The sequence below is a fragment of the Pleurodeles waltl genome, chromosome 7, assembly GCF_031143425.1.
Source record: "Pleurodeles waltl isolate 20211129_DDA chromosome 7, aPleWal1.hap1.20221129, whole genome shotgun sequence".
Lineage (NCBI taxonomy): Eukaryota > Metazoa > Chordata > Amphibia > Caudata > Salamandridae > Pleurodeles > Pleurodeles waltl.
Window position 1 is genome coordinate 190,022,641 of NC_090446.1, and position 26,616 is coordinate 190,049,256.

Consider the following 26,616-nt stretch of genomic DNA (forward strand, 5'->3'; position numbering starts at 1 on the left):
CCAAAACATTTTCATCACCATTGATTTCAATGGGCTAACCTACCAAAGCCACTCTATTGCACCCCCTCCAACAATGGAGACTCAAAAGGTACCTTTGTGTTGGAAAAGGGCCTCTTTTGGTATGATCACTTCTCCAAGTTTGTGACTGATGCTGCTTGTATTTCAACTCTGCAGTGCTGTGGTTCCCACCCTTTTGACTCTTGAGGACCTGCACTGAATCACTACTGGAAGCTGGGGACCCCTAAGCTGTTTATACAATTTAAATTTCAAACATTAAAATAGTAATTCACATGAAATATTCAAACAAGCACTCACCAAGCAAATGCTCGAATTACTAGAGATATAATTATTTTATATTGGAAAAAATATGCAAAAATCAAAACATGTTAATGGGAAGGTTGGTGCTGCATCTCCCCAATTAATTTTTCAGAGTTTAGTTTTATATAGGAAAGCTGAATCCTTAGGTCGGATCCTACATTTTCCAAGTGATTTCTATTTTTATTTTTTAGGCACAAAAGATCTGAGAAAGCGTTTTGACATAAATATGTGTTGAGGCAAGGAAGTAAAACCATAAGGGCCTCTCATCTCTCCATACCCTCTCTGTCACATTTACTTCATTTGTTTTCTGTGTTTAGCACAACAGGACCAGTGGTACGGATGTAACTGTAGTCTCTGCTTGAATGTCTATGTTTCCCACATGAGGGCCTGTGGTACTGATGTCACTGTACTGTTTGCTTGAATATCTGTGTTTAGCATATCGGAGCCTGCGGAACGGATGTAACCGTGCTGTCTGCTTAAGTGCCTACGTTTAGCATGTGAGGGCAGCTGGAATTATGTAGCAAGGGAGGAAAAGATTATGCGGAAGGTTTATCTAAATTATATGGCAATAAAATGCAAAGATCTGACACATTTTGTAATAGATTCAATTCATTATTTTGTCATTAAGTTGAGCATAGCAGCACGCAAGCGCTGCTTTTCTGAGGGCTCGGTATCTATGTGGGTTTTACCACGCCCACCTCAAGCCTATAGCTATCGCTCGTTCATGGGCTTGCCCTTCAAAAATCCTTTGTTATCTTTGGCAAATGCTTTACATTTGGTTACCGTCTTCAACATCAACCTTTTTACATGGCTAATTGCAGTTTTACCAATACGTTTGACTGCGAGCGAACTTCTTTTACCTTTAGTCTCTCTCCTTCATGATCATGGCAGCCGTGGATTTGCTTATATGAAACTGTTTTATCTTTCATTTTCAAGTTATGTGGCAAGTGAAGTCGGTCAGGAGTTTACAATGCTAGTAGCTCTAAATTGAGCAAATGCGAGACCCATTGCATTGCAAATGCTTGTTTTATATATGTCATCTGTGGCTTTAGCTCCCCCAGATGAAAATCACTCTCCAATTTCATGCTATTAGCTATGAAGACTATCATTTGACCTTCCAGCAAGTGCTTCCATTAGAATGCTCGAGTAACTATTTTACATCTGAAAAATACACTCAACCTTCACACACCGCCACATTCTGTTCTTTATCAACCTTATGCATTCTATACTCAAAGCAATCCTTTTACTACTTTTTCCACAGCAGTGGCAAATCCATTAGGATAGGCTTTAATGTGATAAAAAGCATTAGACCATTGGAATGTGGGGAGTACCATTGAAGACAATGGAGTGCTCCAGGCTTCTAACAGCTGATAAAAGCCCGGAGCTCAAACATTCAAATGTTTTTCACACAGCAACTGCTGTGAACAACGGTCCCACTGAGCCCAACGAGATTTCTATCCCCTTAGGCTTCTCCAGGTCTTTGTTTTATTTATTAGAACATTCTACCCTCTAGTGGTGGAATGTTCTAATAGCCCTATAGCCCTTTGAAGCTGGGCTATACTGGACATTAAAGTCCTGCTCCCTTATTAAAGGCCCTCGCCTTTGACTCGGGCCTATAGCGCTGGAGCGGTATCTCCCTCTGAAGCAGGCTATAAGGCTATATTAGTGCATGAGTGAATTTAAGAGGATTTGTGAATCCCTGTGCTTGTGTGTTTTGGCATATTAAAGACAGATTTCTTAGCTTTGTCATTGCTAGCTTTCTTCGCCTTTCTCCAACCTGTAGGACCAGGCACTCTTCACTGTACAGCTGGTTGAATTACTTATATTTCCTCTACTTTCTCTTACTCAGATTTTATTTCATGCCAGACCGGTTCAATGTTTTGCCTCCTTCATGCTCACTCCCTGCTTGTGCCCAATCACTTCCCTGTCCACCCCAGCCTCCATTCAATCCTTTGCAGTGTCTTTCCCCCTTCACCCATAACCCACCCTAGTTTCTCTGCCCCTTCTGCCCCCACTCCTCTACCACGAGGTATCTTTCCTCTCCTTGCTGCTTTACTTTCTCTTCCAATTTCACAGCCTCTGCTCTTGGCCCTCCTTCAACCATCCACATCCCAATTTCTCTTTTCCGTCTTTTCCAATGCATAGCTCTTCCCATTGTCACACAATCTCTACTTCTTCATATATACTGCCTCTCCATGTCTTGGTCCCTTTGCCATCCAGGATATTCTTCCACTTCCTGCTTGCACTGGTTCTATGTCTTCTTGCTTTCTCAGTTCTGATTCATCTTACTTAGTCCCACCTCCTCCCCTCCTCCCCCTTCTGTGCCACCGCTCCTCCACTCATCCTTCAGTTAACTTAACTCTTCCATCATGCCCGCTTACTCCTCTCTGGCCCTGTTCTCCTTCCCAAGTTTCCAGTCATTGTTATAGGATTAATTGGTACCTTCACATACAAAGGCAGGGCTCAATTTAAAAGACAGCGCATTAATGCTTTATATAAGTGACAGTTCTTTATTAAGCTCTTAGCTTTGCAAGAGAAGCACACGAAGGAAATAACTTGTTTGGGAATGTCCATGGTGTAACAAAATGTACACATTTATTTCTCAGGTTTATATAGTGTGACTCTAGCCCATGGAATGCTTTATATGAGGCCCGTAGAACGTTACACATTCTTTTAGCAAGGAGAGACTAAGTGACATGCCCATACCCGCGGGATGCTGAGCAGAGGCTGGAATTTGAACCAAGTTTTCCAGATTCATAGTTACCAGCTCTAGTCACAAGGCAAATCATCTTCTTCATATGACTCTCTCCCCAAATGATCCTCAACTCACTGTTGTCAGATAATTTAGCCATGCCCTATGCCTTTGCACTTGGCTATATCCCATCTTGTCTGCTCTGCTCATTTCTTAGTTCCTAAACTAGCCCACCAGTGTGCATCCTTCTATCTTCTATCTTCTTCCCAGCAGTGCTTTATTTGTAAATAAAAATGTGCTGGTGCCCAAAGCTCTCATATGAAACATTTGGCTGCTGCCTTTAACTGTCCGAGCACAGAATACTGAGGTAGCGTAATCCTAAAGCCATCTTGGGCCTCTTTAATCCTTTTACTGCCACTTCCTGCCCTTTCAGCTCACCCTTCCAGCTTTCTGTTTTCTCCCTTTGTGACGCTTTTTAGTTTTTCTCTCCCTCCGTCTTTCCCATATGTCTTTTGCTCGCAGTAAATGCCTGATGCAGAAATAAGCGCCGGCCCTCAAAAATAAGTGCCAGTGCCCCCCACCAACAACCAACGGCTCAAATTAAGTAGTACCTCTCAGTTAAGACTGAAATTTAGAGTGGGTGATCCATATTTTCTGCGGTTCTCCAGCTGAGCGGAAGTGTGCATGCTCCATGCACTCCACATCCTGTAGGTCTCCATGACACCTGCATCACAGTCTATCCATGTCATTGATGCAGCACACACTCATGCTTGCTGCTGGAAGCTGGCCAATCCTTGCTCCATGTATTCAGCAGCTTCAGGTTGATAACCAGCAGCAGTATATGACAGCTACACCACCAATAGCGTGTGGATAACGAAGCGGGAGGGGAGTAAACTGCTACTTCCACACCCACACACATCAGAAGCAGATTGCCCGCTAGCCTCTTTGATCTTTTACAGACATATTCAATGGTGCATTCGTATCCCTCCAACTCAATTGAGTTTTTTTAAATCTGCCTTTATTTGGTGCTCATTTGTTATTTAGGGCACATAAGAAAACCAGTATTCGTGATAAACAGCAATAAATGTCACTATTGGTTACGGTTAATACACGCTGTTCTGTAACGTTTAAAATCGTCACATTGGTCCGTAGGTAGAGTCTGTGGATTAAATGAGTTTGTGTAATTTTTAAATTGATGGATTAGCCGCTTTGTCTTTTTATGTATCCAGAAAAAAATGTAATTTAATTTCATCTGCGGATTAGGACAAGCTATTCATTGCAGACTGACAGTTGTTGGAGGGACTTTTACATACCCACGATATGAAGGGTCGGATTTTTGAAGATAACTGGGTGACTTTTCTTGGGTTATGTTGTTTTAACACACAATCGGACTAAATTGAGCCAATCCACAGTGGCTGTACTCGGGGACCACCTGTGGGGTTTCTTAGGAGTGGCAGCGTTTACTCCAGGCTTGACCTTTGGTACACCTCAGTAGACTGAGTCGTGTTTATCTCCATAATCTCTAGCTCCCAGTTCCAGATTGGTCCACCATGTGGTGCTGAGGTGACATACGATATGCGAAGGTTGGGGGCAATCCCCACCACTAATTAAGTGGGAGGAAAGCCTGTGGTGTGACACAATGTGGTGCTCGAAGATAGCTTGCATGATGTTGCACCGTATAGTCTAGTATGAAGGCATGAACCGCACTGACACGTCTTCCCTGCCTCTGTGGAGGGTGGGGCGCCAACCTTAGGTGGTGCCAACAACAATCCGGCCCAAATGCTGAAGCTGGTAGAGTCTTTCACTGTAAGAGAGTCATGATGGCTGAATAAAGTAATTGTGTGGTTGCTTTGAGCAGTTGGAACCTGCATGTTTTAAAGGTTCACAGGGCATTTGAGTCTATTGCAGGAAATTGCAAGCCTGTGCCATGCCTTTGTGAATTTATGTGGACATGGTATGGTTCCACGGGCATTTGAAGTTGTTGCTGAGTCAGTGAGTTTATGTGTTTGCACCTTGAGGCTATGCTGTCCTTTTGAGGAGATAGCTGGGTCTTGTCGAGCTGCACTTTGCATTTAAGCCTGCACCCATGCATTGTAAAACAGTAGTGGAAATTAGGTGTTTAAATGGGCCTTGTGAGTCAGCAAAGGGCATTTTAGGCTTTTACCGGACGTATCTTGTTTGGGCACTTTAGGGTGTGTGCCAGTGCCTCTGGAGGTATGTCCATGTTGTTCATGCCTTGGGATTTGAGAATGTGTACCTGGGCATATAAATGCTGGCTCTTGGTTTGTGATGGCTCTTCATGGGCATTATCTATTGTGATGGGTCATTTGTGACCATACCTGAACCCCTGGATCTATGCCAGGTGTTTATATAGACATTTAAGGGTGTATCTGACTATTTGAAGTGTTATTGGACATGTATGGGGATGTCTGGATGTTTGACAATATGGCTGGACATTGGAAGCTATTCTTAAGTGTATGTTTGTTGTTTTGGTGTATGATGGTTTTACCTGGGTAACTGAGACTGTTCAAGGACATCTGATGTTGTGCTTAGGCTTCTGAGGCTGTACTTAGGTGCTACAAACGTATCCGCTGTACCTGAGTGCAGGCTAGGCATACTCATTTGATGCTGAACCAGGCAATAGAATGTCAGTGCCAGGGAGAGTTGAGGTTTCATTTGTGACGAGGTGTGATTGGGCACATCAAATTCTAGGTGAGAACAGTAAAAGGGCTATTGGTCAATATACTACACCTGCCCAATATACAGTCTGAAGTAGAGCTAGTACTGGCATGTGCTTCCAAATAAAGTAAAGGCCCTAAACCTAGTTGATTAGATACTTAGGGCCAGATGTATGATCACGGCCCATTGCGATTCGGTAATAGCGATTTTTAAGAAATCGCTATTACCGACTCGCAAAGGGCCATGTATCACATTTGCGAATCGGTAATAGCGATTTCTTAAAAATCGCAAATGCTATTACCGAATCGCAAATTGCGATACCGGCCCCATTCGTAGCTATGGGCCTGTTGGCCCATAGCTGCGAATTTTTTGCATTTCCAAAATTGCGATTTCTGATCCAGAAATCGCAATTTTGGAAATGCAAATGGCCAGGGTGCTGGGGGCCTAAGGCCCCCTCTCCTGCACCCCAATGTTTTTTTTTTAACATGTAAGGTTCACACATGCCAAAAGGGCATGTGTGCTTTACATTTTAAATTAAAAAATGCAGTTTTACTGCATTTTAAAATTTTGCACCAGGTTACCACCTGGTTGCAGATCATGGTATTTTGCATGTGCAAAATACCATTCTGCGAAAAATCGCAATTTGCGATTTTTTGCAGCATTGCTTTGCGACCTGGATTTTGCAAATTGCAAATTGCAAATTGCGATTCGCAAAATCCAGGTCGCAACGCAGAAAATCGCAATTTTTGCGATTTCTACTTTGTGGTCTGCGAATGCCTTTCATGCATTGCAGACCACTATTTTGCACTCGCAAACGGCCGATTTTTCCGTTTGTGAGTGCAAAATATTTTCATACATCTGGCCCTTGGTTCTGTGGTGGATGCTATGACCAAAATCCTTTCTGCTTAACTCAGTAATAGTATCCAGCTTATAAGGTTTTATGGATAAATCTCATCAGCGATATTATATAGTGACTTCATGGATTAGTTTAACACCGAATCATTCAGCCCTAATTTAATGATCTACAATGAGTTCTTTTATGTGGTTCATAAACTAGGTGTCAAACTAGTCCATAAAGTCACTATCTGATATCGCTGATGATGTGTATCCTTAGGTTGGACACTATTACTGCATTAATCTGAAAAGATTTTGGTTAAAGTGTCCACCACAGAGCCACACTTCAGAGTCTATCTGGGCATGTGATGAACGTAAGAATGAGTATGTGATGGTTGTTTCTTCTGGGACACCATGTGTACGCCAGGGGCGTATCATGCCTCATATTCTGACACATCAGGGCAACACTCTCACTAACATGTGGATGACAATTAAAATTGGAGTGTGCTTTTTGTGTGTTTTTTAATCCATCACTTATTATATTTCTTTTCACTTAGTGATTTTCTTTGTGTGTTTTGATCAGAATCAAAAGTGATGTGCCATAAATTTCTGTGATCTCACTAGGCAGGGGTGCAATGGTCGTTGGACATAATTTCTTGTGATATTCTTGGGGGATCAAAATGTAAGCCTCTTTAACATATTCCTGTTATTTTACTCTAATAGGCGTTTCGCTCTGTACTGGGAGTGCTTTGATGCTCTCTCAGGTCATGTTTAATTTCTAGTAATTGGTGCTGTTTGGGGACACATAGGAGAGCCACAAACATCGGTTTTCAAACTAACATGAGTGGAATGTGGCTAATGAGCTAGGCAAAAAAGCATACCTCAGTCATGCACGTATTTGTACTCTCTCAGGTCACTTGCTTTCGTGGATGGACCTCACTAAGAGCAGTTGCTTGGTTTCAAAGAGCGCAGAGGTGCCTAGAAACAAGGATTCAAAGTAGTACAAAATAACTCAAACGTTTATTTTTTCATATTTATTTTACTGAGTTCCAAACCCTTTGCTTTTTATTATCCATGCCATGACATTATCCCATTTACAGTATAATTTACTATTCCTTAACTGGATCCTTACAGAACTTTGCTGGTGTCCCCCAGCCATGACTTGCATCGCTGCGGATCACAATATGTCTGTACTTTCACTTATAAACAGCTCAGCAAAAGCACTGACTTGCAGCAACCTGGAAATATGGTCTAACCCATTGTCAGTGCAACACAATCCTAACTTGCAGATTCCCCTGCTCTTTCAATATTGACAAATAAACACTTTATCCAATGTGCCTCCCTGCTCATCTGTCTCCCTGGGGTCCATAGACAGCTCTTTCAATGCATTATGACTAGGGCTCCCCGTTTTTCCTGATTTTTACAGATAAATACAGACAGAAAACATTGTTTTTCCTGTCTGCATTTATTTTGAAAAGCAGAAAAATACAGATACATTGGCTTCTTTTGAGTGACTCGCCATGCTGAGATTAATGACTTTCAGGCCAATAGCTGTACTTATCAGGAGCATGGGAAGTTACAAAGATCAATGAGATTTGCTTAGATTACTGCATATCTCAACATGTATATGTGCTTTTATACTATTTTTTAATGTGGGTTTATTATTTTATTATTTTTGGCTGTATAACGTGCTAACAGCTCACAGGCTTCAAAGTATAAGTGCATGTTTATCCTATAAATAAATGGATACAAATATGAGATATCACCTCATCTGTTCACAATATACAAAATAACTATGGATAAATACCAATAAGAAGGCCAAAAAATAAATATGGATAAATACAGATGGAAACGTTAAAAAAATAAATACCATAAAACCGGGAGCTCTAATTATAACACGTTTCCATTGTATACCATTACTGAAGCCCATAATACTTAGTTAGAGCCACTCCTACTGCCCTGCGGCACCCTGACGTTCCAGGGCTTCTGCCAAGACACAGCTATGCCACTGACACAAGAGGAAAAGAAAAATAGAGAATTAGTTACAAATTAAGAAAGCAGTAATGGAAGAAGAGCCATAAGTGAGCTCAAGAAACAGAAAGTGTAGGGTGGTGGAAGAAAAAGACACATGGGACGATCAAGACTAGGCCGCATTGGGATTCTGCAATCCTCCCAGTCAGCTTGCCGGCACTGCACTGTGTTCTTAGTCGGGTATAATCCTCTGTGTTATTTTGAGAGTCAGTCCAATGCTGACTCACAAAATAACATGGGCTCCTGAAGAAGGAAGCCCTTTGGAGATGCCTATCACGATGACCTGTTGGCCAAGCCTCTTCCCCTGCCTCTTGTCCTCCATCCACCACCTACACCAAGGTGAGTTCCCAGAATATCTTTCTTCCATTTCCATATGATGCTTACATATTTTAAGGGGTCACACTATTGTTGGTGCGAGCCAAGGTCCACTCAAGGCTGTGGCCCTGCTTTCTCGCCGTTCAGAAGACGTACCACAAATGGACTTGGGCCCAATCCTCGCTCTTACCCTCATTAATTTCGTTTTGTGATGAAAAGAAACAATAACTAACCTGCCAAAATATGCGTATTTCCTCCTTCCATTTAGACTACTGTTTCAAATAAAAGCAGAGCAACAAAGGGAAATTATTCGTGGGTGGCTGCAGCCGAGGTAGACTTGACAAATCTGACCCACTGAGAGCCTGTAACATGCCAGCAAATTGCACCTCAGCTTCTGTGGTCTTATTGAAGTGTTAAATCAATGTTATGGCTTCTGTTGGGATTTGTGCTTCTACACAAGAGGTTTGCTTAAGTCAGTAGATGCAAGTGTTATTAATATATGATTACAGTGACCAGCTTTTAACATTCAAATGTTTAATATGGAGAACAACATGGGTTTTTTAAATACTCGTAGTTCATGGAGTTGCACGAATTTGACTCGTGAAAATGCAAAACCAATGTCCTCTTCTCTAAATTTAGACATGGGAGTATGAATTATAGACTATGTCACCAGGAAGCCTGACTTCAACTTCCAATCTGAACCATTGGACCATAGTGTGTGATCATGCATAAAAAACATCACATTGTTGTGCCTTGTTTTCCTTTACGTTGAAAAGTAAGAGAGACACACTTTAAATAATTATTTATTTAAACGTCATTTACATTTATTGGCCATTGAGTGTAACTGCTTGTGGAAGATTCTACTACTTTGTAAATGGTATTTAAATAATTATTCTAGAGGGTGCTCTTTATTAGCCATCATTTTACCATCCCAGGTCCATTTTCCGATCCAGGGTTAGCCTTTATTTGCACTGATTTCCCTTGACTGCACAACTTAGGAGCACCTGGAGGTGGTTCAGATATGAGTGAATAAAAAGATAACACACCATTTCATATGAGGTTGAGCATGAGCAGATTATATCATTGGAAGATACATACTAATGACATTGACCATTTATAGCATCTAATAATGTAATTGACTCTTGGTGCATCCATAGAAGCATCATTAATACATTGTTTCTTAAATCCTCTATGTTTTAGTAGGAATGCGACATTTAAAAATGTAGCTATGGTGAATTTCAATAAATGATACTCAATGCACTAAAGCGACCTGATATGATAAACTGAAAGAAAACACAATGACATATCTTTGAATGTTAAGCATTCCTGTCCTATTTGTAAATATTACTGTTGGGTGATGTATCAGACAATTTTTTGATGTCTCTCAGCTTATATTTTGTGCCTATGGGACAAGACGGTTCTCTGGGTGTACTCTTTAACAGAATGGTGTACTTTACTCGCCTCTAGGTGGCGCAGTGTCCCTCCATTGAGAACATAATTTCCCTTTCCTAGCTTTCTCTAGGTCTATCTGCGATTACGGTATTTGCTGTCCAACTATCAGTGTAATTTAATGCCTGCTGTTTTTCCGTCTATAATTATATTCACCAGTCTTTTTGGGTGCCTCATTTGGTGGCTGCAGTTACACAACTGCACTACTAGATAGGCCTTGAAGACAAGTATTAAATCGCTTTGATTTTGTCTTTGTCTAGATGGAGATGGACGGAGACTTAAAGGCGGTATCCAACGAAGCACAGAAACGGGACTGGCTGTTGAAATGCCAAGTCGGACAGTCCGCCAGGCGAGCCATGAATCGATTGAAGAAAGCATGAACAGCTGTGGATCTGAGGGAAAGTAAGTCGGAGACGGGCGCCATTTTAACTGCCTCTGCCAGCATTGTGGGATTTAACTTTCTCCTACCCCTAGAGCTGGGATTACAATTTCCAATTAAAAAATGTTAATTTTGTATCGACTTAACTTTTGATAGTGCAACAGTCGTTTTTGACACTGTTAGTTAAATGCACGTCACCGATATCCTCAAAATAACATGAACATTCTTTCAGGTATTTCTGAATGCCTTAAGTCCGCTAAAATGGGAGTCATTTGCTCTCATACAAGAATATTGGAGATGTGGACAACTTTAATTTAAAAAAAAATGAAACAAACAAACAACCAACTCCGATATTATTTATTTAGAAATGAAAATTGCAAGTGTCTCATTCCCCACAGATAAGGGTAGCCATCAAATAACACTGTTGAAACAGTAGTATAGGACTGCAGCGATTACTGCACATACTGCTCCCAATAGTTCACAAACATGTCGTCAATGAAACCTTACATTTAAATATGTCCTCCTCGCCGGCCATCCTGCATGTGTTCGTCATGTATAAAAACCGGGATACATTAGTCTTCCATGAGACTAGCTTATTATATTTTCTACAGCGGGCGTGGTGGATGTAGAACTGATGGGCCTTGTCTGCAGTTACGTTCCATGTTGGCAGGTCAGCAGTTCCATTGGAAGTCTTAGATTTCAGCATAGTGACTTAAGTAGATGTGTAACGGTACCACTGCATACATTTAATGAGGTTTAAAAATTTGAAAAGCTTTTCCACTGAAGAATTGCAACAAAAGTACTGGGGAAAATTGGTCTCAACATACAAATTTTTTAAGTTGTGCTAGTCTTGCTTACTTGAGCACTTATGGAGCTACATTTATTTGCTTTGTTAGCATAGCAAAAGAAAACTGTTATTTAAAAAAACACACAGGCCCTGATTTTTAGAGACGGGTTGCCAAATGGAGGGCAAAACAGCAATGCAGTAATTCTGCTGTTTCTTTAGGGTGTGGTATTTCCACATAGGTATTATTATTAATTATTTTTACTATTCCGCATTTATTAAGCACACTTTCACCTCACAGGTATCTTGGTGCTGAAAACCAATAGAAACAACCAGAAAATGCAACACAGCAGCCACAGTTAGGGGGAGGGGGAAAGGGGGAGGAGTCACCATCATTTTCAGGGACACGCTTAAGGTGACCTCACCCCCCTGTGATAATTTTGATTGTGAGGTCCTACTCTTCTCTTTCCTCTTAACCCCTTCGCTGCCAGGCCTTTTCCCCCTCCTGTGCCAGGCCTTTTTTTGGCTATTTGGGGGAGTTTGCGCTTAGGCCCTCATAACTTTTTGTCCACATAAGCTAGCCAAGCCAAATTTGCGTCCTTTTTTCCAACATCCTAGGGATTCAAGAGGTACCCAAACTTTGTGGTTTCCCCTGAAGGAGGCCAAGAAATTAGCCAAAATACAGTGAAAAATTAGTTTTTTTTCAAAAAAATGGGGAAAAGTGGCTGCAGAAGAAGGCTTGTGGTTTTTTCCCTGAAAATGGCATCAACAAAGGGTTTTCGGTGCTAAAATCACCAGCTTCCCAGCTTTCAGGAACAGGCAGACTTGAATCAGAAAACCCAATTTTTCAACACAAATTTGGCATTTTACTGGGACATACCCCATTTTTACAATTTTTTGTGCTTTCAGCCTCCTTCCAGTCAGTGACAGAAATGGGCGTGAAATCAATGCTGGATCCCAGAAACCTAAACATTTCTGAAAAGTAGACAAAATTCTAAATTCAGCAAGGGGTCATTTGTGTAGATCCTACAAGTGTTTCCTACAGAAAATAACAACTGAAAAAGAAAAATATTGAAATTGAGGTGAAAAAAACAGCAATTTTTCTCTACGTTTTACTCTGTAACTTTTTCCTGCAATGTCAGATTTTCGAAAGCAATATACCGTTAGGTCTGCTGGACTCCTCTGGTTGCGGGGATATATAGGGCTTGTAGGTTCATCAAGAATCCTAAGTACCGAGAGCCAATAAATGAGCTGCACCCTGCAGTGCGTTTTCATTCTATACCGGGTATACAGCAATTCATTTGCTGAAATATAAAGAGTGAAAAATAGCTATCAAGAAAACCTTTGTATTTCCAAAATGGGCACAAGATAAGGTGTTGAGGAGCAGTGGTTATTTGCACATCTCTGAATTCCGGGGTGACCATACTAGCATGTGAATTACAGGGCATTTCTCAAATAGATGTCTTTTTTACACACTCTCTTATATTTGGAAGGAAAAAATGTAGAGAAAGACAAGAGGCAATAACACTTGTTTTGCTAATCTATATTCCCCCAAGTCTCCCAATAAAAATGATACCTCACTTGTGTGGGTAGGCCTAGCGCCCGCAACAGCAAATGCCCCAAAACGCAACGTGCACACATCACATTTTTTGAAAGAAAACAGAGGTGTTTTTTGCAAAGTGCCTACCTGTAGATTTTTGCCTCTAGCTCAGCCGGCACCTAGGGAAACCTACCAAACCTGTGCACTTTTGAAAACTAGAGACCTAGGGGAATCCAAGATGGGGTGACTTGTGGGGCTCTGACCAGGTTCTGTTACCCAGAATCCTTTGCAAACCTCAAAATGTGGCTAAAAAAACACATTTTCCTCACATTTCGGTGACAGAAAGTTCTGGAATCAGAGAGGAGCCTCAAATTTCCTTCCACCCAGCGTTCCCCCAAGTCTCCCGATAAAAATGATACCTCACTTGTGTGGGTAGGCCTAGTGCCCGCGACAGGAAATGCCCCAAAACGCAACGTGGACACATCACATTTTTTTAAAGAAAACAGAGGTGTTTTTTGCAAAGTGCCTACCTGTAGATTTTTGCCTCTAGCTCAGCCGGCACGTAGGGAAACCTACCAAACCTATGCATTTTTTAAAATCAGAGACCTAGGGGAAACCAAGATGGGGTGACTTGTGGGGCTCTGACCAGGTTTTGTTACCCAGAATCCTTTGCAAACCTCAAAATTTGGCTAAAAAAACAAATTTTCCTCATATTTTGGTGACAGAAAGTTCTGGAATCAGAGAGGAGCCACAAATTTCCTTCCACCCAGCGTTCCCCCAAGTCTCCCGATAAAAATGATACCTCACTTGTGTGGGTAGGCCTAGCGCCCGCGACAGGAAATGCCCCAAAACGCAACGTGCACACATCACATTTTTTTAAAGAAAACAGAGGTGTTTTTGGCAAAGTGCCTACCTGTAGATTTTGGCCTCTAGCTCAGCCGTCACCTAGGGAAACCTACCAAACCTGGGCATTTTTGAAAACTAGAGACCTAGGGGAATCCAAGATGGGGTGACTTGTGGGGCTCTGACCAGGTTCTGTTACCCAGAATCCTTTGCAAACCTCAAAATGTGGCTAAAAAAATACATTTTCCTCACTTTTTTGTGACAGAAAGTTCTGGAATCAGAGAGGAGCCACAAATTTCGTTCCACCCAGCGTTCCCCCAAGTCTCCCGATAAAAATGATACCTCACCTGTGTGGGTACGCCTAGCGCCCGCAACAGGAAATGCCCCAAAACGCAACGTGGACACATCACACTTTTTGAAAGAAAACAAAGGTGTTTTTTGCAAAGTGCCTAACTGTAGATTTTGGCCTCTAGCTCAGCCGGCACCTAGGGAAACCTACCAAACCTATGCATTTATGAAAACTAGAGACCTAGGGGAATCCAAGATGGGGTGACTTGTGGAGCTCTGACCAGGTTTTGTTTTTGTTACCCAGAATCCTTTGCAAACCTCAACATTTGGCTAAAAAAACACATTTTCCTCACATTTTGGTGACAGAAAGTTCTGGAATCAGAGAGAAGCCACAAATTTCCTTCCACCCAGCGTTCCCCCAAGTCTCCTGATAAAATTGATACCTCACTTGTGTGGGTAGGCCTAGCGCCCGTGACAGGAAATGCCCCAAAGCGCAACGTGCACACATCACATTTTTTGAAAGAAAACAGAGGTGTTTTTTGCAAGGTGCCTACCTGTAGATGTTGGCCTCTAGCTCAGCCGACACCTAGGGAAACCTACCAAACCTGTGCATTTTTTAAAACTAGAGACCCAGGGGAATCCAAGATGGTGTGACTTGTGGGGCTCTGACCAGGTTCTGTTTCCCAGAATCCTTTGCAAACCTCAAAAATTGGCTAAAAAAACACATTTTCCTCACATTTTGGTGACAGAAAGTTCTGGAATCAGAGAGGAGCCACAAATTTCCTTCCACCCAGCATTCCCCCAAGTCCACCGATAAAAATGATACCTCACTTGTGTGGGTAGGCCTAGCGCCCGCGACAGGAAATACCCCAAAACGCAACGTGGACACATCACATTTTTTGAAAGAAAACAGAGGTGTTTTTTGCAAAGTGCCTACCTGTAGATTTTGGCCTCTAGCTCAGCCGGCAACTAGGGAAACCTACCAAACCTGTGCATTTCTGAAAACTAGAGACCTAGGGGAATCCAAGATGGGGTGACTTGTGGGGCTCTGACCAGGTTCTGTTACCCAGAATCCTTTGCAAACCTCAAAATGTGGCTAAAAAAATACATTTTCCTCACTTTTTTGTGACAGAAAGTTCTGGAATCAGAGAGGAGCCACAAATTTCCTTCCACCCAGCGTTCCCCCAAGTCTCCTGATAAAATTGATACCTCACTTGTGTGGGTAGGCCTAGCGCCCGTGACAGGAAATGCCCCAAAGCGCAACGTGCACACATCACATTTTTTGAAAGAAAACAGAGGTGTTTTTTGCAAGGTGCCTACCTGTAGATGTTGGCCTCTAGCTCAGCCGACACCTAGGGAAACCTACCAAACCTGTGCATTTTTTAAAACTAGAGACCCAGGGGAATCCAAGATGGTGTGACTTGTGGGGCTCTGACCAGGTTCTGTTTCCCAGAATCCTTTGCAAACCTCAAAAATTGGCTAAAAAAACACATTTTCCTCACATTTTGGTGACAGAAAGTTCTGGAATCAGAGAGGAGCCACAAATTTCCTTCCACCCAGCATTCCCCCAAGTCCACCGATAAAAATGATACCTCACTTGTGTGGGTAGGCCTAGCGCCCGCGACAGGAAATACCCCAAAACGCAACGTGGACACATCACATTTTTTGAAAGAAAACAGAGGTGTTTTTTGCAAAGTGCCTACCTGTAGATTTTGGCCTCTAGCTCAGCCGGCACCTAGGGAAACCTACCAAACCTGTGCATTTCTGAAAACTAGAGACCTAGGGGAATCCAAGATGGGGTGACTTGTGGGGCTCTGACCAGGTTCTGTTACCCAGAATCCTTTGCAAACCTCAAAATTTGGCTCAAAAAACACATTTTCCACTCATTTCGGTGACAGAAAGTTGTGGAATCTGAGAGGAGCCACAAATTTCCTTCCATCCCGCGTTCCCCCAAGTCTCCCGATAAAAATGGTACCTCACTTCTGTCTGTAGGCCTAGCGCCCATGAAAGGAAATGGCCCAAAACACAACGTCGACACAACACATTTTTTCACAGAAAACAGAGGTGTTTTTTGCAAAGTGCCTACCTGTGGATTTTGGCCTCTAGCTAAGCCGGCCTCGGGGGGGGGCAGAAATGGCCTAAAATAATTTTTTCCCCCTCAAACCCCCCAGGGAGCGACCCTTGCCTATGGGATCGCTCCCCACCGTGACATTGGCGCCAAAGAAAAAATCCCCGGTGCCTAGTGGTTTCTGCCCCTTGGGGGCAGATTGACCTAAAATCGGCCAATCTGCCCCCAAGGGGGGCAGAAATGGTCTAAATACAATTTCCCCCCCAGGGGAGCGACCCTTGCCTAATGGGTCGCTCCCCATCTCTAAAAAACCAAACAAATAAAAAAAAAACACACAAAAAAATTTGCCCTGGCGCCTAGAGGTTTATCTGCCTAATCATAGGCCGATCTGCCCCCAGGGGGGGCAGAAATGGCCTAAAATAAATTTACCCCCCGGGAGCGACCCTTGCCTATGGGGTCGATCCCCCTGCGTGACATTGGCGCCCAAAAAAAAATCCCCGGTGCCTAGTGGTTTCTGCCCCCTTGGGGGCAGATTGACCTAAAATCGGCCAATCTGCCCCCAAGGGGGGCAGAAATGGTCTAAATTCAATTTCCCCCCCCCAGGGGAGCGACCTTTGCCTAATGGGTCGCTCCCCATCTCTAAAAAAACAAACAAACAAAAAAAAAAAACACAAAAAACAAATTTGCCCTGGCGCCTAGAGGTTTCTGCCAGAAATGGCCTAAAATAAATTCTGCCCCCCCCCCCGGGAGCGACCCTTGCCTACGGGGTCGCTCCCCCTGCGTGTCATTGGCGCCAAAATAAAAATCCCCGGTGTCTATTGGTTTCTGCCACCCTTGGGGGCAGATTGGCGTAGCAAAAAGTGGCCGATCTGCCCCCAAAGGGGGCAGAAATGGCCTAAATACAATTTTCCCCTCCAGGGGAGCGACCCTTGTCCAAGGGGTCGCTCCCCATCTGTAAAACAAAAAATCCCCGGTGCCTAGTGGTTTCTGCCCTCCTTGGGGGCAGATCGGCCTAATCAAAATAGGCTGATCTACCACCCAGGGGGGCAGAAATGTCCTAAAATAATTCCCCTCCCCACCCCCCCAGGGGAGCGACCTTTGCCTAAGGGGTCGCTCCCCTTGCGTGAAATTCCCGTAAACAAAAAAAACTCCCTGGTGTCTAGTGGTTTCTGCCCCCGGGGGGGGGCAGAAAAGGCCTTCCTAAAAAATGACCCCCATTGGGAGCGACCCTTGCACAAGGGGTCGCTCCCTTATGTCTATTTCACAATAAAAAAAAACATCCCTGGTGTCTAGTGGGCGTTTTAAAAGCCGGATTGCAAGCAATACGGCTTTTGAAACGCTTGGAGAGACTTCAAAGGTAAGGAAATACATTTCCTTCCCTTTGAAGCCTCTCCTTGCCTCCCCCACGTGATCGAAAGAGAAATGCAAAGCATTTCTCTTTCGATCGCGCTGGAAGCTGTGCTTCTAGCGCGATGGGGGAGGCCCTGTGACAAATCAGCGCACGCTCGCGCGCTGACGTCACAGGGGGTGTGGGGGGGTCGGGGTGGAAGGGGAAGGGCTTCCCCTTCCATCCCCGCCTTGGGGGGGTGGGTGGGGTGCACAGGAAGGGAGCACTAGCACTCCCCCCAGTTCCTGTGACTTGGACGAGGTGACCTCGTCCAAGGCACAGAAACGGTTAACCCCCAGCTTTAGCTTCTCAGGAGCCTTAATCTACCGGCCGCCGCGAACAGCACAACGTTTTCTGGAAGTACTGCCAGAATATCTTGCTGAGACCATTTGTAATAAGCCTAATTTTACTATTTTAGGAGATTTTAATATACATGCAAAGAAGGAGGACACATCCACGGTTACCAAATATATATCTCATATGAAAGCCTTGGACTTATCATAGGTCCTACACATAATAAAGGCCACACAATCGATTTGATCTTCAGTAATATAATGAATCGTAAGGTCTCTCCTCCTATCCCCCTAGCGTGGACAGACCACTTTCTAATCAAATTTAGTCTTCCCATTCAGCAAGTGGGTAAATCTTCTACGACTCCAGCCCAACCCTACAGAAATTGGCACTCACTTAATGAGATGGAATGGCTCAATATTTTAAGTAAAACTAAGCCCACTGTGAATGAGAATCTGATGAATTCGATCAATGCCATACACACCTGAGTCACTAATAGTTTAGACAACCTCATACCTTTCACAGTGAGGCGGGGGTCATGGACTAGAAAGAAGAGGGAGCCCTGGTTTTCCCCTCAGCTGCAAGCCCTGAAAAAAGGGACTGAAAAAGTTTGGAAAGGAGATGGAGAAAATCATATAATGCTTCCGATAAACAAGAGTGTAGGAGAGGCATTAGACATTTCCATGGGGAAATTAAAACAGCCCAATTAATCTATTATTCGGCAGTTATTGAACAGAATGCTAACTCCCCCAAAGCAATCTTTCAGGTGTTAAAAGACATTGCTTATCCGCATCTTCCGCCAGAAGGGGTAGAAGCCTCCCACATAGCAATGACTTAGCCTCCTTTTTCCAGGATAAAATCACGGAGATTTATGCAGCCTTTCAGGCTAATCATATGAGTCAGTCACACTTGGAGCCACCATCCTGTAATGGGTCAGCCAGGCTCTCAGACTTCCTTCCAATAACATGCGATAGTGTTATTAGAGCTATGGGCACCCTTAAATCAGGCTCTCCGCTTGACCCTGCCCCTCCAAAGGTCCTAGCCCTAGGATCATCAATAATTGCTCCCATCCTTACCGAAGTATTTAACCTGTCATTGGAGAGGGGCATTTTTCCTGCTCAATGGAAACATGCGATTGTGAAACCCCTTCTCTAAAAACCAAATCTAGATCCCTCTATTTTACAAAACTATAGACCTATCTCTTTGCTGCCAGCATTTGCTAAAATATTAGAAAAGCATGTAAATAGCCAGTTGTCCAACTATCTTGAGGACAATAACATGTTACACCCTCACAGATGGGTTTTAGACCATCCCACAGCACTGAATCGGCTCTGATTGCTGTGATGGAAGGGGCAAGATGGCACCTTGATGATGGGCAAGCATCGGCAGTAGTGCTTCTGGACCTGAGCGCCGCCTTCGATATAGTGGATCATAGTATTCTTCTCCGTCGGCTAGAAGAGATAGGTGTCACAGGCGCTATATTAGGAAGGTTTAGTGAGTTCATAAACGCACGATCAGGCCAGGTACTGGATAGATCCTTCTATTCACAAAGTTTCAATAGTAGATGGGGTGTACCTTAGTGCTCCTCCCTTAGCCCTGCATTATTCAATGTATATATGCGGCCTCTCGCTAAGGTTGTGGAACCATTCGGTCTCTCTCCTATAACCTACGCCGATGACACACAATTGGTGTTTTCATTGACCTCTAACCAAAATTCTTTAGATACTTCATTGGGTCCTGGCCTGTGTGCTATTTCCAACTGGATGTCAAAAAGTAAACCAAAACTTAATAAAGACAAAAGGGAGGTCATGTTTTTGGGCCCTCAAGTTTTGCTACCGCCATCCTCGTCTGCTCTGCCTTATTTGAGAGAGCTCCCAGTTCCAAAGGAATATATTAAGAGCCTTGGGATTTGGCTTGACCCATGGTTAGCCATGGACCAGCAGGAAAGAAAACCTCAGCCATGTGCTTTGGCATATTCAGACTTTTGAGGAAGGTGTTGAAAATTCTTCCCTTCATGGCCAAGAGACTAATTATTCAGGCACTGATCAGTTCCCGATTGGACTATGGGAATGCCCTTTTTTTGGGGTCCCCAAAGGATGTTAAGAGGAAGCTTCAAGTGGTACAGAATACGGCCGCTAGATTGATTTTCAATAACATGAATCTGCTCAACCAGCTCTTCATACCTCGCATTGGCTCCCAGTTGAGCAGCGTATCACATTCAAGGCCTTATGTTATATACATAGCTCCTTACATGATAAAGGTCCCCCACAATTGCGATCTCTGGCCATGTTTTACAAACCCTCGAGAAACCTCAGGTCCTCATCAGCAGCCTTAGCAGCAGTCCCACCTATAAAAAAGGCCAGATGGGGTGGTAGGTCCCTGTCGTTTTTAGGGACAAGGATATGGAATTCTCTGCCTCTACCTCTTCGTCTCACCAACCAGGAACTAAGTTTTAGACGGCTACTGAAAACATGGCTATACTGACTTCCCTCACTTTCTGCCGTCAGGTTCTGTTGAAGTGCTGGGAGGCCTCTGGGTAGCTATGTGCTATACAAATTCATTTAACATTTCATAACCTATGATCATATCTCTGCCAGACGCAGCTCGCTGCGCTCACAAGGGCCGGGGCGGGTGCGGGGCGCGGGGGAGGTGTGGGAATGTGGGAGGGAGACCCATTTAATTAAAAATAAAAATAGAAACGTACCTGTTATGCAGCCACTCCTCTTTACCTCGTCACTGTAGGCAGGCACAGGCTCCCTGCTTGCCTTGCGGCCAATCCTGACGCTGCTCAGAGCAATGTTAGGAGTGGTTGGGAGCACCCAGCCAGGGCACGCCCAGGCAGACTGGGAGCCTGTGCCTGCTCGCTCCAACCCGGCAACACAGTGCCGGGCTGGAGAGAGCACACTGCGCAAATGTGTTTGGGCGGCCCGAAATAGCCAGCCAAACACACATGCGCACTGAGGGAGCGCACAGTGCACTCCCCTCTTCCAGTTCACCCCACAAGGCCCCACCTCTTTCACAATGAAAGGATAATAAACAAAGTTTATTATCCTTTTGTTGTAAAAGCTTTGCAGCTTCTGCTGTGGGGGGGAGGGGGGAAAACGACGCTCCTCCGCCCTAATGGAGGAGCAGCCGCTGATCCCTGCTAGTATTTACGAAAGAGCCAAGTTTATAGCCTTTGTCTGAAGCTGAATAGATTTTCTTCCTTCCTAAGAGTAAGCAATAATTTATTCTACAATTGAGCAGCTTTCACCTGAAACGATCTACCCCCGTACTTCAGCTTCTTACATCTAGGAACAAAGATCAGATGTGGAAGCTGAGTGTAGCTGTCTTTGCGGTCAGAAATGGAACACCTTCTTCTTCAAAAGTGCCGGACCACTTCCCTTCACAGCTCTAAAAACAATACATCAAGCTTTAAACACGATTCTTTGCTTTATTGGCAACCAGTGCAGCTCTCTCAGGGCTCCCGATGCTGAGTCAAACCAGGATTTATTAAGTGCCAGTTTAGCTGCCATATTTTGGACCCTTTCAAATCTTTTCAATAAATAATCAGGAGTTCCTAATAATAATGGATTACAATAATTAAGCCTACTAAGCATTACACTTTGTATCCCTAGTTTATTAACAGGTTGGAGTACGAGGCCGACAATTTTCCTCAAATTCCTCAGCAACCCAAAGCAAGTTACCACTGTTTTATTTATATGATCTTTCAGAATAAGGTTATAGTCCATTTGCATTCCAAGACTCCATACACTTTAGGCAGTGTCCAAACTTTCAGTGGCATTCCAAGGCCACAGACATCCTGGGAGAGGAAATATCAATTTCATCAGTCTACTTCATAGAAACTCAGTTGTGCTCTCATTGAATTTTAATTTTTTCTGGTTGAGCCATCTAGCCAGAGTTGTCAGAATATCCTCTTCCATAATAATTATGTCCTAAATGTCATTTACAATCATATTGCCTTAATGGAGTTACAAATGGACAATTTAAAGTCAATCTGGATGATTTTTGTAAACTATATTCAGGATATAAGATTTTTGCCGGACTCTATTTCTGCATTCACTGTTGTAACGTATAACCAGGGCCACTGGATTTATGCAGAAGGGAGGACCAAAATATGCATGTGGGTTGACTAAATAATGTGTCAAGAAAAGGAAAATTATACTGCATAAAGTCATTATTTTGTCACTTTTACAGAGTAACACTGCTTAGCAAAAGATTTCACCTTATAAGTACCAGTTTAACACCCAAATACTGTAATAAGCAATTAAAAAATGACCAGTCATTTTAACTGTGCAGGAACATGTGTCACAATGTTTAAGTAACTTTTGGTCCATTTCAGATAGAAATATTTGTTTGTTGAAATCTGCTGATTAGCCAGAATATGATGGATTATGTGGCAAATATGACAAACCCATAGTTATGCTGAAAATGCCATGGCCGCAGAATCACATTTCCAGCAGCCCTACATCAAACATTATTTTTTATCATTATGGGTGCTTTTCCTTCACATAGGCATAAGGCCCTCCACTAATTTCTTGAAATTTTTAACTGCAGATCTACTTCTTAACTGAAAGGACGGTGTGCAATGGCCAGGAGATTCCCTATGTGTTGACAGACAACAGTAGTTCAATATAGGCATTGTCCTGTCGCTTAGCAGCTTTACATGTCCACCTGGCAGAATCTGTATCTGGCAGTCATGCTTGTTCACAGTAAAAAGCTTTGAGAACCGGTCCAATACCAATTCATTGAAATATATGGCTAAGTGACTTCTCATCTGGAGTCAAATACAACTATGCACAGGAAAGTTTTGTGACAACTACGTACAGGAAACGTTTATTGAATTGTTCCCCAATCTTTGCTTAGCTCATAGACATTGGTGTTCATATTACATTATTTTTTATATTAATTCCGTTTGTCTAATTTGAAGTCATATAGTTCTAGTGTGGAACTGTCTTCCCTCGAAGTGTATCTGGAAAATGAATATGACTTTTGGCTAGTTGGGGGGCTTAATGAAGATGTGACTGAAGGCTGACAGCTGAGATTTAAAACCTGGTTTGTTTGACTTTTTTCCAACTCAGTATTGATCCATGGAGTGAGATGTATAATCCACACATTTTGAATTCAAGCAGCACTTGCTGCTTGCACAAATAGTTTTTCTATATTTGATTGGCTGTGTTGTGCCACTGGTGAACATCTCAGAGAGCCCATGTGGAATGTGACACTGTGTTCTGTCAAAAAACAGAGGATGAGGGTGAAATGCGAATCGATTTTCACATAAATAATTGGTTAGTAGGAATTTTTGCTTCTCTGGAAGTTCTAAAATGAAGGAAGGAGGCACTGTTACAATCAGTGCAAGTATTCCAGTTTCAGATGGTAAGTGTTTTCAGCATCTTCTCTTCACCACAAAATCTTTTGGAAATACCTTTGTGTTAGCAGAAGTATTGCAAATAAACATAAATTCCCACCCTGAACACCCATCTTGCATTCCTTTAAAGGGATGATTGATTGTAAACCAAGTATGCAAACCCTCATCACTCCATAGCTATCACACACCTGGCAAAACTGGCCTTCATTATACTCTCAACACATACTCAAATGACCTAACCACTCTAATCTCAAAACTCACTTAAGAACTCACAAGGCATGTGTTAGGTTAAGAATGGTCAAATAGTCCAAAGAGCCAGAGAAGCACACCAAATCTCTGAATAGTATATCTCACAGACTACTTATACTGCAGACTGGGCTGAAAGACTACGGCCCTTAAATAAAGTATGCCAGTGGTTTGGATGAATTCCATGAACCAGTGGTTAACCCACTTTGTCAAACCTGGGGCTCCCGTGCTCTATACACAGTCAGGGGAAAGGCTGGGTAATCGTTGGTTGAGCCTCTACTAGCTTCGCCAGTGGTAACACCACGACAGGATCACTGCTTCACAGTAATGATCTCCTCACCCTACTGAGGGCAGGACCACCATCACTTATTTTCCCAGCCTGATCAGGCAATATGTTAAATGACCTCCACAGTTGGAGAAAAGGCTCTTTGTGTATGGGGACCATTTACGTTTTGCTCAGAGAAAAACAAACCTGCTTTGAAAGTTTGTTTTTACTGAACATAAATGCTTGCTTAAAAGGGTGCTTTAAACATGGTGCCCTCTTGGCAAATCTCCACGGATGTGAAGGGCACCTCTATGGTGAATGCTACCTTCACAGGACAAAGATCGCTGCCAGGCAGAGGGAGCTCTTAATTATATTGAAAGGGTGAAGGTCCTCCTCTGTCTACCGGGGTGGTAGAGGTCATGACCTTAGCCACCCACATGGAAGACCTTCCACTAAGGTCAAAATAATTCCCAGGATCAGATGAGGCTCGGTATTGTAAAATAACTAAAATAGCACTAAAGATATAATAAACTCAACAATCCATACCCGTGTTTAAGACCTAGTCAACATATGTTAACTAGCACTACAAGAATTATAACAAGCATTTGCAATGCAATGGGGTTCGGGTTAGAGCGATTAGCATTGTAAATTCCTAACTGGACCATTCTTGCCACATAAACTGAAAATAAAAAGAGAAACAGTTGACATAAGTGAGCCAATTCAAAATGCCACCGTGAGTGTGAAGAAGGAGTCAGAAGGAAAAAGAAGTTCTCTCGCAGTCAAAGTTATCGTCAAAAGTGCATTTATCTGTGTAACAGGGTTGATGGCTATGGCAGTAACAAATCTGCTCTAAGGAAGGACAAACGTAAAGCAATTACCAATGAATACAAAGGATTTTTTAAAGGCAAGCCCATGAACGAGTGATAGTGATGGCCGTGCGGAGGGCATGCTTAAAGGCACAGATACACACCAACACATCGGAAAAGCAGTGCTTGTGCACTGCTATGCTCAATCTAAAAAGGAAAAGTAAAGATCAAAAGATAAAAAACAAAAATCAAGGAATCCTAGTAAAAATCAATGGCAACAACACTTAGGCCCTCATTAGGAGTGTGGAGGTCCGAGGACCACCATGCTTGCAGTTACAGTCCAACCGCCGCACTCCAGGTGGCCTATCCGTCACATTACAACCCTGGTGAGCAGACCCACTGAAAGACCGCTGTCCCTCCTGGGAGCATAGTTCCAAATGTGGTGACAGCGGTCTCATTTGTGCTCAGCCAGGGTGGGGCCAAACTCAGCATCGCCTGGTTGACTACAACTCAGCTTTTCTCCAGCCTTTCCATGGAGGAGACCCGGCCTTGGAAAGGTTGTCGTAAGGCCAGTAATGGGGGCCACTGGAATGGGCCCCTGCACTGCCCATGGGCGTATCAGAATTCGCACTGTCTGCTCTGCAAACAATACGCATTTGGAGGGTGCTGGAGTGCTACGATATTGGCCTTGGCTCCCTTCTGTAATACAATGTTCCCTCCGGTCAACCCGGCAATAACATTGTCAAATGTTTGAGGGGGACGTCACCACCATGGCGGTAGCGACTTCCCTGCAGCTTTGGCGGTCCCGAGGTGGGACCACTAAAATAGTAATCAGGATCTTACTATGGACATCCAAACGGTCATTGTTAGCATATGACAAATAATAAAGTCTCAAAAATATGAGGGCCCAGAAAATGCTGAACTGTGATTGAGTACAAACAATCAGTCCACTTGAATGAGGCTGCAAGGGTATGCCTGAAGAGTGTTCCATGGCTCCAGATGCTATATGTGAGAGTAAACTGTAAATAAGAAACTTGAGGACAAATCTTTTAGGAAGAAGAAGATGCCATTCATTTGTCAAAATTGCTTACTCTCATTAGAGTCTCCTTTCAGCCAGTACTTCTTTAGCAGGTTATCTGGGGCCTAGGCTATCTCAGTGGATTCCAAAATTAGGTGAAGCAAAGAAGTGCTGCACAGGATTTAAAAACAGGTGACCGTGAAAGATATTGCTATACTTAGATTTTCTCTAAGTGAGACCAAAAAACCTCTGTAGTAAGGGGAGGTCACGTCTTTACAGGATAGGTGACGGCTGGCCACCCGAGTCCCAGTCCTCCTGAGGATTTCAAGTCCTTTTTACAGTTTATATTGGTGGAGATTCTAAAAAAAGAGAGTAAGTTGTGGATCTGACTGGTCCAGTTCTTGGAGCAATTCTTCAGGAGGCAGGCATCAGATTTGTGTTTGTTGAATAATTTGACCTTCATCACAGTCTCACAAACTACAATCTTCTCAGAATTCTCATTGTTTAATTGTAAAAAAAGCAGTCACCAAAATAAAACTATATTAAAATTACTTCCACCGCCTCTCTCACTGTTCACTGCTACCATGCAGCTTCTCTTCTGGACCTCCCAAATATACATTAGCATAATCAAATTAGCTCTCTACGAAGTCATCAATTATAGCACAGACCTGTGCCCTTTTACTGGGGTACACTACACTGATAACATCAACAGATTTCTCAATCTTATTCACTACAGGCTTCTCTACCTCTATTCGAATGAAGCTTCATTTGTCATGATAGATCATCTGTGCGTTGAACCATAAACATCTTCCCAGGGCCTGAAGCTTGCAGAGTGTGAGGAAAAAACTATCTTCTTGCACTCCAACCAAACTCACTTCTTTAGGCTAATACAGCTGAATACTGTCCCTAGTGCTGAGAGAGTCTGATGGTGCAACTGGCGGTCTACCCGAGGATAAGCTCTGCGAGTGACAGAGCCCCTGCAGAGGCCAAAGGGAATTACAGTTTGTCCTTCCCC

The 26,616-nt window shown here is 43.2% G+C and overlaps 1 protein-coding gene across 1 annotated transcript in view; it reads left to right on the forward strand.

The window, feature by feature from the left end:
• Positions 1 to 26,616, forward strand: part of RIMS4 (regulating synaptic membrane exocytosis 4) — a 348,985-nt gene that overhangs the window by 193,411 nt on the left and 128,958 nt on the right. Inside the window, exon 2 of the mRNA XM_069243543.1 lies at positions 10,579 to 10,720. Coding sequence (XP_069099644.1) covers positions 10,579 to 10,720 — 142 coding nt within the window. The remainder of the gene's footprint in view (positions 1 to 10,578; positions 10,721 to 26,616) is intronic.